At 33.0% G+C, this 20,181-nt stretch overlaps 1 protein-coding gene across 2 annotated transcripts in view; it reads right to left on the bottom strand.

Annotated features, from left to right (window-relative positions):
* Positions 1-20,181, bottom strand: part of LOC106878091 (diacylglycerol kinase zeta-like) — a 351,530-nt gene that overhangs the window by 1,849 nt on the left and 329,500 nt on the right. For both annotated transcript variants that reach the window (XM_089366299.1, XM_089366298.1), the window contains 9 exons: positions 17,586-17,665; positions 15,323-15,377; positions 12,000-12,249; positions 7,891-7,967; positions 7,185-7,222; positions 2,596-2,716; positions 1,583-1,619; positions 657-756; positions 422-485 (listed from right to left, as the gene is read on the bottom strand). In XM_089366299.1, the coding sequence (XP_089222425.1) occupies positions 422-485; positions 657-756; positions 1,583-1,619; positions 2,596-2,716; positions 7,185-7,222; positions 7,891-7,967; positions 12,000-12,249; positions 15,323-15,377; positions 17,586-17,665 (822 nt within the window). The remainder of the gene's footprint in view (positions 1-421; positions 486-656; positions 757-1,582; positions 1,620-2,595; positions 2,717-7,184; positions 7,223-7,890; positions 7,968-11,999; positions 12,250-15,322; positions 15,378-17,585; positions 17,666-20,181) is intronic.

Genomic DNA, 20,181 nt, shown 5'->3' with positions numbered 1-20,181 from the left:
CTTCTGCTATAGCCTAAGGCTGGAGTGAGTGGATTTGGTAGATGGAAACTGAAAGAAGCCTGTTGTATATGAGAGGGTACCCATAAGAAACTAGAATTTTGCAAAGTTATTTTACTCAGTTTTACATGTTTACACTTTTATCACCTTCAACATATTCTCCATTTGAAGCAATGCATCTGTCCAAATGCATTTCCCACTGTTTGAAGCAGTCCCAGAACTCTTGAACTCTTGCAGAGTGATGGCTTTAATGCCTCTGTCATTGCTTTATTCACCTCTTCCACATCTGCAAATCCATTTGTTGTTTATACCACCTGTCTTCATCTGTTGTTTTTTTCGTAAATTCTCCCATATATATACATACACACAGAGTAATATGAAAGAATTAAATTGATATTTTGAATTATGGAAATGAAATACTTACTTTTTAAATAATTTGCCAGCTCTATGTCATCAGCCAGCAGAGCTTGCTGCCTTGGGCTTTGTCCCTGTTAAACAAATAAATTTATATTAGTTATATTGGTGAGAGAGAGAGAAAGAACATACAGGTTACATTACAATACATGCATAAAGGTAGATATGTAGTGAAATAATGATAGCAAAGATAATTATCAAATACTTACAAAAATTGCAGGAGAAATGCAGAAATGTTGATTTACCTGAAAATCTGTCTTAGTTAGTGAGGCTCCTGCTTCAACTAACAGTTGGCAGATTGCCCGGTTCTGGCAGCGGGCAGCTCTATGCAAAGCAGTTTGACCTCTGGGAATTATAAAAATAAACAAATACATCAAAAAAAGAACAAAAAAAAAGATATCTTCTATACAGTATAAAAAGCATTTTAATTACACCTTTAATTATTTTCATGGTTACAGGAAATGTGATATACTGATTAGCAGCATTGTGGTATATCAGATTTTAATGAGTACAAACCTTTTAAAATAATTTTTGCTTGTAACTTTGTGTTACCATATATATATATATATGTATACATTTAGGAAGTTAATTCTAAGTAAAGGATTTTGAAGTATATTTTGAAGTATATTTTGAAGAATAGTAGGTTGGTGTACTTGTTTGCATTTGGTGAAGCATTCCAGCCATGACCATCCTGTCTTTTTCTATGTCAAGAACTATACAGTCGAACATGTCCTAACTTTTCTTTAAGATAGTAAGGTATTATTTGAGAGAGATTTGGCTGCCATGTCCAGGAGGTCAAATCAACCACATAAAGGTAATAAAATAAGGCATACAAAAGAAAAGAAAAGACAAAATGACATACAATATATTTATTTCTTTATTGCCCACAAGGGGCTAAACATAGAGGGGACAAACAAGGACAGGCAAAGGGATTAAGTCGATTACATCGATCCCAGGGCGTAATTGGTACTTATTTAATCGACCCCAAAAGGATGAAAGGCCAAGTTGACCTCGGCGAAATTTGAACTCAGAACGTAACAGCAGATGAAATACCACTAAGCATTTCACCCGGTGTGCTAATGGTACTGCCAGCTCGCTGCCCTCAATATATTGTAAAGCCATTCTAATTAATAGTTTTAATAAATACTGATATGACTATAAATATACCTACCTTTCATTATCTACTACATCTAGTATCACAGGTGGGGCTGAAATATAATTAAAACAAAAATATAATAAAGATAGAATTAAGGTTTCGTAAAGATATTCCAATTACATTTAACTGGGTAGAAATGGTTTTGCTTTTACAAAATGTGTGTGAGAATGTAGGCATATGTGTGCATGTATACATGTGCATATTTGTGTATGAGTATGTGTGTATGTATCATGTATATATATATATATATATATATATAGGAGGGAGAATGTACGAAAACAAAAAACAACAGACGAGGACAGGTGGTGTAAACAACAAAAGGATGTATTAGTTTGACGCTCGGGAATACAGAAAGTCTTTAACGTTTCGAGCTACGCTCTTCAGCAGAAAGAATACGGAGAAAACAAGGAGAAAAACACGGAGAAAAACACAGGAGAAAAAAAAAGTTGGAGAAAAAAAATTGAATGGTGTTTGGTCAACGATCTACACACACACATATATATATATATGTATACCATACTTTCTGGCATACAAATTGAATTTTCCAGCCCACAATTTATAGCCAAATAGCTTAGTCAACTTATACATCAAGTTGACTTTAGAGGACCAAAAATTCCATGTGGAATGCAGCAGGATTTGGAAACATAGTGACAATGTCTGGATATTTACACAAGAAGTCTACACTATAAATTACATCAACTTGTATATATTTCTTTATTGGCCAAAAGGGGCTAAACATAGAAAGAACAAATAAGGAAAGACAAAGAGATTAAGTCGATTACATCGACCCATGTGCATAACTGGTACTTATTTAATCAACCCTGAAAGGATGAAAGGCAAAGTTGACCTCAGCGGAATTTGAACTCAGAACGTAATGGCAGACGAAATAACACTAGGCATTTCACCCGGCGTGCTAATGATTCTGCCAGCTCGCTGCCCTATACATCAGCTTGTATACCAAAAAATACAGCGACAACCAAGGACGGAAGTATGTATGATATAAATTGTGGTAAACAACAGTTACTCACCATTTTCTATGAGGTACTTCACAATATCTTTTTGGCCATTACTAGCAGCATGGTGGAGAGCAGTCATTCCATATTCATCCTGAGTTAAAAAGTTGGCACCATCTTGGTGAAGGACATGCAACTGAAAGAAAGATAAACTTTAAATTATCTTTTTGTAAAAAGAAAAAAGAAAAAAGGGGGAAAAGAATTGGTGATGAGCCGGAATAATCGGGTGATAGACCTAATTAATTATCTGACGAAGGTGTATTATTTAACAGATTCCACTCTATTACAAGAATCTGGATCTTCTGTCTGAGATGACAAATTAAATATGTTGAGGAATTCAAATAAAACCGAAACAAGCAGTTGCTTTCAACAGCCATCATTAAAGAGCTGTTTTATTCCAATAGACCCGTTGTATCCCAAACAGCATTTTCTATATTTTTTTATCTTTTACTTGTTTCAATCATTGGACAGCAGCCTTGCTGGGCCACCACCTTAAATGGTTTAGTTGAGAAAATCAACCCCAGTACTTATTTTAAAACCAGACACTTATTCTATTGCACTCTTTTGTTGAACCACTAAGTTAGGGGAGCGTAAACAAACCAACACTAGTTGTCAAGTGGTGGTGGGGAACAAACATAAAGACAGGTAATCTATATAGAACCTATATAGATAGGGTAAATTAAGCTGTTTCTCTGTAGATTGAACAAAAATGAATAAACCTTAATTGATTTTTGAATCTTATTGGATTCTCCATCATTTTGACCAATCCCAGAGAAACAAGCAGCTAATCCATTTATATACTCAACAATTACAGTAGTTACTACGGTTACTAATTTGTGTCCTGTAAGTGTGAACACTTTAGTTTTAAATACCATGGGCTTCCACACAGTTCTGTCTACCAAACCTACTCACAGCACTTTGGTCAGCCTAGGGCTATAATAGAAGACCTCTTGCCCAAGGTGCCACACAGTGGCACTGAACCTGAAAGCATGTGCTTGGGAAGCAAGTTCCTTATCACACATCCATAATTGATCTAAATGGTGTTATCTCTCTCGCTTGTTATTTTTAGATCTTCAGCACCTTCAGAACGGTTTTAATTCCTAATTGCATGGATAGTGCTAGTTAACTGACGATTTTCTTTGTAGTATGCTATTTATGTAAGATTGCACTCTATCATTATGTTGATTCTGTTTCCTACTACAGCAACCCATAAATGGTAGTAGCTTCTTCCCTTTCCTTCACCAGTCTTAGAGTTCTTGGAAAAAAAGGTCATAAGGGTTGCCAATCCTTTTTTTTGGCAAAAACCATTAAAATATATAAAAAAAAAACAAGAAAAAATATTGGATTAAAAAAAAAATATCAATTTTAAAAATTTCCTATAGGATTCTTTGCAGTATTTCACACAGAATTTTGGAAGTGTAGTTTTTGCTTTTTTGAAGATGGGTGCAGTTTATAATTGCAAATTAAGAATGTAAATGCCTATATTTTAGCTCAGTTCATTGAAGCAAAGACAAGTTATGTTCTTTGCCAAAGGTGTCATGATAATCATTGCAAAAATTATTTTTGAACATTATGTTGTCAAAAGCCAGACAACGTTCTAGCCTTGCATCAAACTGCTCTTTCAGTTCAATCAGTGTTTTTAATTTGTACTTGAAAGTTTGTTTAAATAAATTATCAAAGGACTTAATAGTTTTTCCTGTCATAGCAACAATAACAACAACAATGAAACAATAATAATCTTAAAATAATAATTAGTAATGTGTATTTGCTATCAAGCAAATGACTGTGTGGATGTAGGAAGCTGTTAAATAATAAATGGAGAATGTGCAATATAGAAAATAAAATGAAAGTGAGTAGAAGGATGAGGTGTGCATCACACTGCTCAGAGTGGGAAACGGGAAAAATGAGAGGAAAGAATTAAAAAGTGTAGATTAGTTTAAGAGGAATTAGTATTCTGTTGCTTTAAGCATGAAGAGGAATAAGAACAATTTTAATATACTGATGAATAATGATGGAAAACAAGGAAAATATTTGTAAAGAGTAAATAATGGAATTTGTTTTAGTCTGAATGTTATGATAAAGGAACTGCAATAATTGATAAATGCATATCGTCTTTCAGTGTTATTATAATATTTTTGTAATTGTAAGAACAATGTCTTTACAATATATGGTATGTAAGGTAAACTTATATGTATTTCTTTTTACATCTCAATTTAACCTAATGGCATGCAGTACTTCTATGTTTCTATTGATATCATCATCATTTTTAACATCTACTTTTCCATGATTACATGGGTTAGATGAAATTCATTAACCCTTTAGCTTTTAGATGATTCTGTCAAATTTAACGCTTATTAGTACACATTGTTTTTAAATAATCATGCATCATCTTGTAGCTTCAACATTTTGATATGTGGTTGTTTATTTTAAGAATGGCATTGTATAGTAGGTGTGAAAAACTGGATCTGGCTAGTCTCATCATTAAACCGATAGAATATTTAGGCTGGATGCTCTCTTTGTCATTAACCCTTACCTGTTTCCAATTAAGAAGACAAGAAACAAACAACATCACTTGCATGATGAAGCATATTTACAAACAACACATGATGTCAAGGCAAGCGTATACACTAAAAAATAAACAAAGGACATCTTTCAATTTCCATCGACCAAATCCATTCACAAAGTTTTTGTCAGTAGAAGACTCTTGCTTAAGGTGCCATACACTGGGAATGAACCCCAAACCATACGGTTGGGAAGCAAGCAACTTAACTACACAGCCAAGCCAGCACCATCATTTTTTAAAATCAATTTTATCTAATTATCTAATTATCAATTAACCATTCAGTGGACCAGTAAAATGTGTTAAAATGTTCTACATAAAAGAAAAAAAGCTGTCATTTTCAAGTGTCCAAGTGACTACGCTTATACATCATTGTCACCAACCATTTTCAGTGGCTGACGTTTACTGTCAGAATTACAAATTAATAGTAATGTCGTTATGTGAAAGACGAAGTATGTGGTCTCTAAGGTAAGAAATTCATTAATGGTTTCACTAGTTCTTTTGAACATATAAACCATTCTCTAGACTTAATAAAAAAATGTCTGCATTTTTTCCTGACACAGACATAACAACAGTTCTAATAATAATGGCATCAAATTTTGGCACAAGATCAGCAATTTTAGAAGGAGGTTGTTTGTTGATACCACAGACCCTAGTTTACAACTGGTACTTATTTTTATCAACCCTTAAAGGATGACAAGCAAAGCCAACCCTGGTGGTATTTGAACCCGGAATGTAAAGAATAAAAAGAAATGCTGCTAAGCATTTTGCCCAGCATGCTAATGATTCTGCCAGCTTGATGCCTTAATTAAAATAATTACAGTTTCTTTTATTTGCCACAGGGGTGTGGGATGAATGAGAGATAGAGAAGATCTTAAAAAATAGTGTGGACATTTACATAAAATGGGATGAGAAAGAAGAAAACAGAAGAATGAGATAAAAAAAAATTATATAAATAACATACATGAATACATGTATGATAGAGTCCTCCATGGATTGGAAATGGAAATAATTACTGTGTTAAAAGGTGCCTTGGAAGAGATTAAAAAAACTCAGGCAAATACATAATCAAAATACCAAACACAACAGTTAGGCCTGGGGAATAAATAACAGCAGCAGCAACATATCTGTACACTGTTAAGAACCTTGGCCTTGTGGATAAGAGCACTGAGATCCACAAGAGACAAAGTACTGTGGGATGAATTACTATTTACGAACATGTACCATTTAATGAAGAATTTGAAAGAAAAAATGTTGTTTGACATTGTTTGTCACCACAAGAAAAAATAAATGTTAAAATAATTGCATCAGTTATAGTAATCATCTCCCAAATACATTAGGGCATGTAAATTATCTTACATGTTACTTAAGGCAAGTCTTGTGACTGTCATTGAGTGAAATATAGAGAGAGACAAGCAGCTTGATAGATGTTACAGCTTTTTTTAAATAGATAGAACTACATAGTTCAAAGGAAGGTGTTTATTTGAAGGACAAATACAAACATATATATATATATATATATATATATATATATATAATTACATTAATGAGAGAGAGAGAGAGAGAGTGTGTGTGTGTGTGTGTGTGTGTAAAGATAGATAAATGAAAAATATGTTAATGTTTGTTTCTACGTTCAGTTATGATAAAAATAATTTTACATTAATCTGATGGGCTACTCTTGTCTTATGTAGAGTGCAAATTTATTATTCTTAAAGAAGAATGTTGTTGATAGTGACTTCAGAGTTTTGGTTAGCTAAACCATTGGTGGTTGAAACTTTAAAGTCACTATAAATGAAAATATGTAGATAAATGGACCAAATAGATACATAGATAAGTAGATATATTAGAGAGGTAGACAAGTAAAGTAAGCTCTCTCTCTCTCTCTCTTGGGGAGAGAGATTGCAAGAGAACACAGCATACATTGCACAAAAAGAGAAAAAAAAAAGAGTTTTACAATACAACACAGTTTAATAATACAATGAAACAAAAGGAAAACAAATGTAAAAATGTTACAATTTTAGGTATATTTTTATATTTTACTAACCTTTTGTAAATCTCCATGTTTAGAGGCATCAATGACCACTAAAAAGAAACATAAGAGAATAGTTGAATGGTAAGAATTTTCACATAAATTGCAGTACAGATGGAGTTGTAGTTATTTCAGGAAACCAATTCTTCACACGCGCACCCACACAAAATGGAAAATGTTTACAACTATTGAAATAAGAGGAAAATAATGAAATATAGTTGTGTGCAGGATGGGAGAGGCAGCAGAAAGATCCTCTTGCTGGTTATGAAGCAAAAGGGAGGAGATATGCTCTTGCAGTGATTTTACTCATTAAACTGGAAGCCAGATGATGATGATGATGATGATGCTGGTGGCATGTAAAAAGCACCATTTGAGTGTGGTCGGTGACAGTACCACCTGACTGGCTCCTGTGCAGGTAGCATGCAAAAAGCACCATTCAAGTGTGGTCGATGCCAGTACTGCCTGACTGGCCCTCGTGCCAGTGGCACGTAAAAAGCACCCATTATGCGGTTGGTGTTAGGAAGGGCATCCAGCTGTAGAAACCTTGCCAGATGAGATTGGAGCCTGGTACAGCCTCCTGGCTTGCCAGTCCTCAGTCAAACCATCCAACCCATACCAGCATGGAAAACGGACGTTAAACGATGATGATGATGATTCAGTCTTGTTCAAATATCCATTAAGTGCAGAAGAAGTAGTAAATAATGATTATAAAATGACTTACTTCGGTCTAAAGAGTTAAGGCAGTGTGGTTCGACAGTAGACAATGGAAATTTGTCACCAGGGAATTCAGGCTGACAACTATAAAGAGGTTAAAATGAGTTGCATTTTAGTATATAGATATATATGTGTGAAAATGTACACTTACAAACATAATGGGTATTTTAAGCATTAGTTTTAAAACACTGCTTTGGCTAAATAAACAAGCTGCAAGTTTTCTTCAAAATAACTACATAAATCAGGACTTATTCTATCATGGAATTTGATTAACATACAGAAGTTTTATATTTCTTCTAAGTAACAATATTGTTACAATTACTTCTGTTTTTTTTTTCTTTGTCAGATGAACTAATCTTGTTTGTCAGTTAAATTCATTGCTGCATACTTTTTACAATGAAACATCAGAGGATCTTATTTTTACTCAGTGAATAAAAAATAAATATGAGAGAAATTCTAAATAAAAGAACTACATGAATATTAGACAGACATTTTACAATAATGGTGTTTTTAATTTTGGCACAATGGCAGCAATTTTGAAGGGAGGGGGGCAAGTTGATTACACTGACCCCAGTATTTGACTGATACTTATTTTAATGGACCCTGAAAGGATAACAAAGTTGAAATTGGTGGGATTTGAACTTGGAACGTAAAGAACCAGAAGAGATGCTGCTAAATTTTGTCCCTAACGATCCTGCTAACTTGCCACTACATATTTTGCAATGATAATAATTTCTTTCTAATTTTGGCACAATGCCAGCAATAACCTTGGATCAAACTGTTTTTACCAAAAGATTGAAGAAAGAACCAAATTTTAGAGATGCATTACTATCTACCAGTAAGAAAAAAAAAAGAAAAAAACAATTTCAAGAGAAATGCACCTTCAGATAAAGTCTATGGAATTATTTTTGCATTATTATTTTTTCCCATGATAATTTAACAATGGAAATTAGCTATTAAAGAAAAACAAGGATTACTAATAACGAAGATTAAAAAAGAAAAAACTCTATTAATCAAGAATTAAAATCTGAGAAGCTTTGTCCAAACACAGTGAATGCATCTTTGATTGGTTGACACAATTTAGGATTTCTTGCAGTGGTTTTTAAAAAAAAAATGTTTTTTTTTTTGTTACTATCATGTGAAGTTGTGTCTCATGCAGATTAATTTTCTTTAGTGTCCTTTTCATTGATAAGAAACCACTTGTAACTAATTAGAGAGTAAAGAAATAATTAAAGAAAGAAAGAAATCATTACCCAACTATTATCTGATAAGTTTTTAAAAATCTTTATTTCCTATTGTTGTTCTTTGATGTACATTATATATACACACACACTCACATATACATACATTTATATATGTGTGTGTGAATACACACACACACATATATATATAAACACACACACATCTATGTATGTGTGTATATATTTATATATATAATGTATGTAAATATATGTATATGCATGTGTGTATGCATATATATATATATATATATATATACACATAAATACGTTTCTATACACCCCACCCCTACGTAAATATATATATTACAGTCAATTCAGAGATAGCTAGAGATATACCTCACACTTAATCATTATTGATTGACTATAGCTAGAAATCAAGTTGGATAAACACTAGATACATATTTCTTTAATAATAACAATAATAATAAAAAGGTAGTTTATGTTATCATGCAATCACTGTTACAGATTTAATAAGAGTTTTTAATGAATTTCTTGAAAAACGGTTAAAAACAATTTGAAGATTAACATGTACATCCTTCTTTTTGACCTTGTAATTTGTCTAACTTAAACTTTGCTGCCATCAGAAGGAAATTATAACTGTAATTTCTAAGGTACAGGAAGTCATAAAAGGCTTTAAATTGATGCTGACTACCTTTATTAATTATTTAATTATCATTTTATAATATTATATAAACATATACTTGATCGCGTATAGAAATTTAATATTTGAAAGAAATTATACCAAACATTAATTAATTAATCCCATCATCTTAATGAATAATGGCAGATAATTCTTTGAAACTTGACAAGAGAGGAATTTATATTGAAAAATTACATAATCACACTATTTGACTCATGAAATATTTCCATATTCATTGCTATATACATATATATACATATATATGGAATTCTACATGCAATGCCATAGCTTAACAATAGCTGCCAATTTAAATTATGCTTTGTTGTTTTCACACTTATAAGACAAATATATATCACAGTTTTTAGCATTTGATCCTCTTTGTTCTTGCTGTTTTAGCGCAAAGTCAGCCCTGATTAAGCAGCCGAACCACAATCAAAAACCAACCAGCCAATCCTTCTTCTCTATAGGCACAGGCGTAGCTGTGTGGTTTGCTTTCCAACCACATGGTTCCAGCTTCAGTCCTACTGTGTAGCACTTTGGGCAAGTGTCTTCCATTATAGCCTTGGACCGATCAAATTCTTGTGAGTAGATTTGTCAGATGGAAACTGAAAGAAACCCGTTATTTATATGTGTGTGTGTGTGACCTCTTAATCCTTTTGTTAACACTCAGCCTCGGCCTGCATCTGATCCCATGATACATAATCTCTTGTTCTAAGGTACTCACATTTAAATTTTAAAAAATCAAGTTCAAACCACTGCTTTCATAACAAAAACCAAAATATTGTTATTTCATTAAATCTCTCCAGAATTTTTGATTATTTTCAAAATAAATTGAAACAAAGGAATTGTGTAATTCATTAGAAAAATCTGGTAATGAAAAGGCTAATGATATTGATGTCGAAATATTCCATATAATCTGGTTTTTGTCCAAGACAAGAGAAGTAAGTGATACAAAGATTTTTCTGATATTCATTCTTTTTATAAAATAGGATTAATTCAAAAAGAAAGAAAAGCAATAAAAAACCCAGAAAACTTGGTTTTACTAATAAAAATATTTATAAAATTAAAAATACAAGGCAGTCATGTAGAAATGTAATTTATAAAATTTAAAAAAAAAAAACTCAATTAGTAAAATAATCATCTCATAGTATTCTATGAGTAGTCATAACTAAGATAAAACAGCTTTTTTATGCTTCAATGTCAAATCATTCCATGAAAAAGAAATAAAAAAAACTATTTCCAGTTTTTATGGGTTTTTTTTTCTTTTCAAATTTCTTTTTGTAACAAAATGAGAATTTAAAATAACTGCAATATTTGAATTAGAGTTACAAAGATTATGAGAATCAGTAAAGCCTGTTGTAAAATAAATGCTCCACTGCATTTTCTATGGAGACAGTGACAAAAGAGAATCGGTGAAATTCGGTCAGAACTATTAACACAAGGTAGTTTTGGCTCAGAAGCACTGATTTACCAATTATCTTGCCAATGTTTACAATATTGCCAGCTATCTACAGGAAAAGATTTACACACACACACACACACACACACACACACATGTGCGTGTGTGTGCATGTGTGTATATATTTCATTACATTGTGGAAATTGGCTTCAATGATTCTTCCAGTTTCAACATGTAATCTCAGATCAAGTCACTTGTCAAGGAAGTATCATTCAAAAATGTTCATGTGTGCATGTATGATAGCTTGAAAATACACAGCACACTATACAAGCTTGTCTGACCAATGTACTTTCAGAAACATGAAACTAATAGTAGCTCACATTTAAATCCTGTGTATATTAAATGATGTACATCTCTCACTGGATGGAGCACTTTTTCTGTTGATCCTACTAATAATGGAATACTACACTAATTACATACACACACACATATATATATATATACATACTCATACATACATGCTCATGCATATATATACACACATACATATTCAACATGTTTCTTTACTGCAACTGTTTATTAAGTTCCACTCATAAAGCATTGCTAGAGGGTAATGTAATCGAACACCGTTGGCCAGATATTGTCATATTGAGTAAGAGAGACAAATGCTTAGAAACAGGTAAAGGTTGGTGACAGAAAGGGCATTAGGTTGCAGAAAATCTGCTTTAAAGAATTCCATCTCATTCAAGTAAGAATGGAAAAGTGGATGCTAAAACAATAGGGATGACAATGATGATACATGTACATAAAATATGAAGATATTCCAGTTGTTTTACCTGAGAGACTTTGGTGCAGAAACAGGAATGGAAATAGTGAGCTCTGGTTGTTGTTCATCGTTGTGTAAATTTTTATCAGCATTCTTTATCACAGCATGGTTTTCATCACTCATTTTAGAGAGTGTGGAGACGTTGTCCAGCGGTATGAAGTTATGGTCTAGGATGAACAGATCCTCAGAAGATATATCAGTGATATAGTGTAAATGCTCTTGAGCCTTGTCAATTCGAAAGAATCGTTCAGCTGTTGTTGCTAAAAGGAAAATTAATGGCATGAGAGAACATCTAATCACCCTTATAAAAAATAGAGCAAAAAAAAAAAGAAAAAATCAAACAAACAAGAAAAAAAAAACACACAAACTTTGGAAATAACAATAATACATATACTTTAATAAACATGAGAATTTGAAACATGTACAGACAATACAGTTCTATATTTAAGAGATGAGGAATTATATACATTATTTACATTATTTACATTAGACAGATATTTGTCCTCATCTTGTTTGTTGTTAACACAACATTTCAGCTAATATACCCCCCAGCCTTCATCAGGTGTCTTGGGGAAATTACATCAACCCAGTACTTTATATTATTGAGTTAAGAAGGACAAAGTCCAAGGCTGATCTTGGAGCAATTTGAACAGAGAAGGCTGCAAGCATGCTTATAGAAAGTAATGAGGGGAAGAGAGAAGAATTGGAAGGCAGCAGGGTTAGATTGTAGGTGGCAGAAGAGAGGGAAGATTGGAGGATAGTGCATTATAAGGGCAAGGTGGAAGGTAAGGACAAAAGGAATGTGATGGGTGGGATTCCAGGTACAGGGTGCAAGGGCTGGAGTATAATCAATGCTACAGGTATGGAAGACAGGTTGTGTGATGAGCCTGTGACTAAAAGCTGAGGTTAATGCAGCAGAGACATGAGAGAGGGAAAAACTAGGAAGAGGGGATGGAGCACTTGGTGTGGGTGGGGTGCAAGAAACAGTTAAGGTAGGAATGGGAGTTTGTGGGTTTGCTGAAGACAGAGGTAGACAGGACGAGGGTAGGGTGGGTGATGGAGATGGCGAAGTCAAGAAAATGAAAGGCGGTAATGGAGATGGAATGCAAAGAGACGTAACTGAATACCACAAGGTATTGGGTTCACCATTCTATTATTTCTGTCAATTTCCCATCATCTATTATCTTTTCATGATGACTTCAATTATATCTAAACTTATGAGCCAATCAAAAGAGGCAAATTGAACATTGAAAGAAACAAATATTTTCACAAACAAAAAATAAAATAAATAAAATGACAAAAAATATTGGATGCAACAAATATGTTGATACACACTTCCACATAGTTATTCACTACTGGATGTTATGTAATATATACATACATACATACATACATATATATATATATATATATATATATATATATATATATATATATATATATATATATTGATATATATATATATTGATGTATATATATTGATAAATTGATAAATATATAAATATATATATACATATTGATATATATATATATATATATATATATATATATATATATATATATATATATATATATATATATATATATATATATACACTTCCTTATAGCAGTTTGCCAATAATTGGATATTACAAAATATTGATATTATATACTTCCTTATGGTTATTCATCAATTATTGGATGTTATGAAATATATTGATTATGTTATTCCTCATAGTTATTCACCAATTATTCCCCCAAAATATTTACTTGAGATAACAAAGGAACCTCTACTCAGTCACTGAATCTGCTAGAAATAGCAGACAAATCTTGACCAAATTATATCGTACTGGGTTAAAAAAAAAAAAAAAACTGTACATATTGAACAATGTGGTCAGATATATAGTTATACACACACACATATAAATAGCTATAGTGGGAACATCTTTCATTACAGGTCTGTTTTATGAGGGCTGACCTTGGGCTAAACCTCAAGTAGAGGGTCTAATGAAATAACTGGATATACATATCCAATTACGGAAATATTCTTTACATAGTTACAGCCAATATAAAAAGTGGTTCATTTCTCCATCTTTATATCATATATATAGAGGGGGGAGAGTGTAAAAGAAAGATACATAAGAAATGTAGGATGTGTGCACATACTAGGCTATGTGGCATGCAATGAATGAACGAATCCTGCTTACACACACACACACACTGTGAGAGAGAAAGAATCATAGAGAGAGGAGAATGAAATCGGTAAATGACAAAATAGTTATATAAATGGAAAATTGGTCTAATTTCATTTCAGTGTAATATATATTTTAGTTGTGAAAATATATATTCATTTTGTTATGTTGTTTAAGCATCAAAGAATATGATAAAAGTTGAATAATATTTTTTTTTTCTCCTTCCTGATATTACCCAAAAGTAGACTCAAGTTATAATAATATTTAGCCATCAGCAAAAGTTGTCTTTTCCTCATGCATAAATATTTCTAATTAGATTTTTGATAGTCACTACATTAAATATATTAACACTAACTTAGCTATTGTTTAACTAATCTCTATGGTTTATTTTATTAAATTATTAAATAGAGTAATATACGTACTATCAATTTTTAAGAGTGATTTTTTTTATCGATAAAAATGTTACTGACAATATTGATGTCAAAACATAAAAAACAATTTAATATAATTTTGTTGATTATGATCAAAATGCTATTATCATATTAAATATTGGTCATTAATGCTTAGTTCTAAGAGACAGGTGTTCTCTTGAAGGTAAACTTTGACCATAAATTACAATTTAATTGCATTTGAGATGAAGTATTTAATATTTATAATTACAAAAATATAAGTGAACGACAGTAAAAATATACTTCTGGTTGCATAAAGCCTCAAGCACTCACCAAAATGAGAAGATGAAATTAAAGCTAAATTATGGAAATGTTGCTTTACCTAAAGATGCTATTCAATTACTACCTGCTAGTCAAAATTTCCATTGACGTACGGCTAAACTTAAAAGTAGTGAGCTGAAAATAATTTTTAACCAATTCAAATTAAACACATAACGAGAAGAAAAATCATTAGCATTAATAAAAATTTATGTTAATGAAGTTCTCTCCCTTGTCTTTTTCGGCAGAAATTTTTAACACCAATGTTTTGCTTTTCATTATGAATGAAATTTTTATTTATTAAAAATTCTTTTTAGCTCACTATATTTAGTATGATAGGCTGCACTTAACTATATGTTCTTTATGCAGAAAGCATTATTGTGAAATTTTTTTCCAGTATCAGATACACACATCTATAGAAGAGGCTCATGCACAAGTTTATAAAAAGTACTTACAGTCTAAAAAACACCAATTCAACGACATTTCATCAACTACTGGACCAAATGTTTCCTAAAACAGCAAAACATTTTAATTTTGGTTTTTCTCACAAAATCATTTGCATCAATGTTTTTTATTTATTTTTTTTTTTTTAAACTTCTGTATACTTTATAGAGCAGTAAAATAAAAAATAAATGAACAATTTGAAAGACAGCAATTTACTGAGCCTTTACTCTCAGAACAGGTCAACAAGTTCTCTTCTATTATGATTCCATTCACATCTAGAAAGTTCTAGAGGAGTATTAGATCTACAGTTCTATATTTAAGAGATGAGGAATTATGTGCATTATTTACATTTGATGGATATTTCTCCTCATCTTGTTTGTTATTAACACATTTCAGCAGATATATCCTCATACACCCTCCAGCCTTCATCAGGTGACTTGGGGAAATTTCGAACCTGGGTTCTCATTCCTAAGGTATTTTTTGATGTTATTATTATTATAATTAGTATTATTATTATACAGGTCACTGCCTGGAATTGAACTCGGAATCTTGGGGTTAGTAGCCTGTGCTCTTAACCACTACGCCATATGCCCATATTAAATCTACACCAGTAAATTGCTGTCTTTCAAACTGTTCATTTATTGCTTTATTTTAATATTAAATCTACACCAAAATGCAGCTGGTATTTTAATTTACCACTGGAAAGATAACAACAAAGTTGGTTTTGTTAGGACTTGAACTCATAAGGCAACTAAGTGTAACAAGATATTGCAGATATCTTGTTACAGTTGGGGATTCTTCTAAATCTGAGTCGCCAACATATCCAAACCGGACTGTTCTAACAGAGTCCAATCCGTTGTAAGTATTCAGAGCAGGTGCCAGTCTTAGAGACTCTGCAGAATACATCATCAAAATCAAATGGAAATTGTAGTTGTGATCCCCGTGCTGGTGGCATGTAAAAAGCACCATCCAAATGTGGCTGATGCCAGTGTCGCCTTGACTGGCTCCCATGCTGGTGGTACGTAAAAAGTACCAACTGATCGTGGTCATCGCCAGCCCCCTCTGGCCCCTGTGCTGGTGGCATGTAAAAAGCACCCACTACACTTTTGGTGTGGTTGGAATTAAGAAGGGCATCCAGCTGTAGAAACACTGCCATATCAAACTGGAGCCTGGTGTAGCCTCCTGACTTCCCAGACCTCAGTTGAACCGTCCAACCCATGCCAGCATGGAAAACGGACGTTAAACAATGATGATGATGATGATGATGAACTGCCGTTCTTTTGACTTTGTCATCAAAACATACAAAATTAAAATTTATCCGTTGCCATTTCATTTGGTCAACCTGAGGCTACAGAAAAAGACACTTTGCCCAAAGCAAGACAGTTCATGTATTGATTTTTTTATGATGAATTTGATTCTTATTGGAGTCTTTGTTCCTTAAATACAAAATATCAATTTGCTTTACGTCTTTAACATAGCAAAACTAAACATTAGAAAAAAACATAATGAAATAGTAGACTACAAAGAAAATGGTGATGATCTGTATTGACAGAAACTATAAAGTGAAAATAATGAGTCTGGACATGTTTTTTATGGTAAGGGTAGAACAGCAAACTGATGTTTTGGAACTGACAATTTGTTGTCGTCATCGTCATCATTATACATCATCACTATCACCATGATCATTCATCACTGCTCCATGCTGGCATGGGTTAGATGGGTTGACAGAATCTGATGGGTTAATCTGATGGGTTAATCTGATGGATACTGCATCATGGTCCAGCATCTACTTTGGCATAGTTTCTATGGCTGGGATGCCCTTCCTAATGCCAACCCCTTTACAGAGTGTACTGAGAGTTTCTTTTTTCATGACACCAGCACAATTGGGGTCACCAGTCAGCTCACAACACTATGATCCCTGAGGATGGCTGGGATGACTTTATTCGAGGGGGATGACAAATTAAAGTATGAGGTGGGAGGCAGAGCAAGTTTTGTAGGAGAGCTACAGGGTTGTTCAGATTTAGTAGGAGTTGTGAAGGGACAAACATTAGAGATGAAATGTCCAGGCAACCCCCACAAGGGCTCAGATGAGTAGAAGTGTATGTGTGTGTGTGGGTGGGTGGGTGGTGGGTGATGGGTTTGTGTAAAAGAGAATTTATTTATTTTTTCTTCTTTAGACGAATGTTCAATCATGAAATATTTATTTCTGCTTATGGTGTATGATGAAGTTATCCCGTTTAAGTAAATACAAGTTGTTTACAAAGGATAACCTACCATGTATAACTGATTGATGTGCACTCGTACTTGCTCTAAGTCAGCATTATTGTCCACCACTATATTACCAAATTTTGTAGCTGTTGGAAAAAAATAAAGAGAAAATAATAATAATAATAATAATAATAATAATAATAATAATGAAAAAATGAATGTGTTGGTTACTAAGACTTTCACTATAAAATAATATTAGATATTTTAAGTAGCAAACAGGTTAATTAATAGGAGTTAAATCACAAATTTGTCAGTTGCTGAAAATTAGTAATAAGAAAACAAAAAAAAGAAACAATGCTTTATGAGTATCTCACACACACACACACACACACACATATATAAGCACACAAATGCACATTTGAATTACATCTTTTTATTCAAATTTATGAAAAAAACATGATTGGATTCAATTTGTCAAGATGTCATTGGTGAGGGTTAGGAGTGGCTTCAGTGGTGGTGGCATCATCATCATCATTATCATCATCTTCATCACCACCATCAAAATCATCATCATCATCAAGCATTCAACTCTTTATAAATAAGTTAATATTTCCCTTAGTCTTTCAAATAACAAACAACTTGATGGCCAAACATGTTTTTATGGAAAATTGCAAACAAATGGCACCGATTATAATATGGATGGTGAGACTGTTTTAGTATTTCACATTTGTATATTTCCTCTCATTTCTTAATCTATTTCACTGGGATCCATCATGTAATTGTAGTGTTGGAAAAGTCAAGATATGATATAACGTTCAGCAGATGTTAAAATATTGGAGATATATAAATCATCTTAGCTTCTGTGGAAAAGCAAGATGTTGTATACTTTATTTTCATTAATATTTAAGCATCTTTAAGCTGCTAGCACCATGTTTCATCAAACTTGTACACTAGTACCACTACAACCAAAACCATTATCACGCTACTATTAAACAACAACAGCCACCACCACCACCACCTCATGCTACTACTACTACTACTACTACTGTTACTGTTACTACTACTACTACTACTACTACTACTACTACTATTACTACTACTACTAACAACAAGAATCACCATCAACATTTATTGACCACTTTTCCACGCTTGGATATAATTTGTTGAGGCAGACTGTTTACGGCTAGATACTCTACCTCTTCCCAACCCTTACCTGCTTCCAGGCACACTTTCACAGAAGTTTGAAAACGAAAGACACTGTTTGTTTGATGGTGACACTCAGTAACAACTATCATGCAATGTATATATGAACTTGATTTGCCTAACTTTGTTTCTTACTTCTACACACACACACACACTTGTTTCAGTATCTGTTTATCAAATCTACCCACAAAGCTTTGATTGGCCTGGGGCTATAACAGAAGATGCTTAAAGTGAGACACAGTGGGATTGAACCCAGATCCATGTGGATGGCAAGCAAACTTAATATCACGTCTGTGTCTAATAATAGCAATAATTATTTCTGACATCGACGATTGTCAGAAATTTGAAGGAGAGGGATACAGTTGTTTACAGAGAACCTAATAGTTGATTGGTACCTTATCAACTGACGGGATGAAAGGTGCTTATGCACTTAATGTAAGGACCCAAACCAAACACTGCAAGGCATTTTCTACAACACCCTAACAATCCAACAAATCCGCTGCCATGATGATGACGGTGATATAGGAACAAGGCCTGAAGTATGTTAAGAGGGAGCTCGTCAATCACATTGACCTCAGTGTATCACTGGTACTTATTTTATTGATCCTGAAATGACGAAAGGCAAAGTCGACCTCAGTGGAATTTGAACTCAGACCGTAAGGACAGACGAAATGCTGCTAAGCATTCTGCCTGGCTTGCTAACAATTCTGCCAGCTCAACACCTTGATAAAAAATAAAAAAATAAAAAATAATCTATGTTAACAGTAGTGTTATTAGTTCTTCTACCATAATTACAACCACTACTGCTGCTGCTGCTAATACTAGCACTACTACTGCTACCATAACCACCACTACCGCCGCTACAGTTCTCATCTCTAATGTTTGGAACATGAGAATTTTATCACATATATTAAAAACAAAAAAGCAAATCTCAATAAAACTGAAAAAAAAAACCTCTCGTTAGATTACTAAAACCCAATCGTTAATAGATTTAATGAAGTATGCTGCAATAAAGTGCTAGATTCTAATAAGATTATTATATTTTGGTCTATTAATCTCATCTTAAATGGAAATATTTTTGACATTCCCATTTACACTAGTAATTTGCAGACTTTTGGTCCCAACTGATAGCTTTCTGTTTTTTTTGTTACTGCTTGATGGGTGTGGGGGTCTAGCACCCAAGATTCATTTCCTTTTTTGGGGGTTTATGAAATTGGTAAGTGGAAGTGAGGAAGTCATCCTCAAATTGATGATTGTAACCTGACCCGAATGCTTGTGACAGAGTGAAGTCCAGTAAAAATGTCCACAGACCAGTTGGAGTAGGTTAAGATTACCAACTGAGTTGAGAAGTTCACTTCTCAGCCATGTGGCTTTGGACTCAGTTGCACAGTGCAACACCTTGGGTAAATGTCTTCAAATATAGACCCAGACTGGTCAAAATTGGTTATTTAGAAACAAA

This window comes from Octopus bimaculoides, chromosome 18 (assembly GCF_046866305.1).
Source record: "Octopus bimaculoides isolate indiv1 chromosome 18, ASM4686630v1, whole genome shotgun sequence".
NCBI classification, from domain to species: Eukaryota; Metazoa; Mollusca; class Cephalopoda; order Octopoda; family Octopodidae; genus Octopus; species Octopus bimaculoides.
This window is presented reverse-complemented; position numbering and strand designations above follow the sequence as displayed.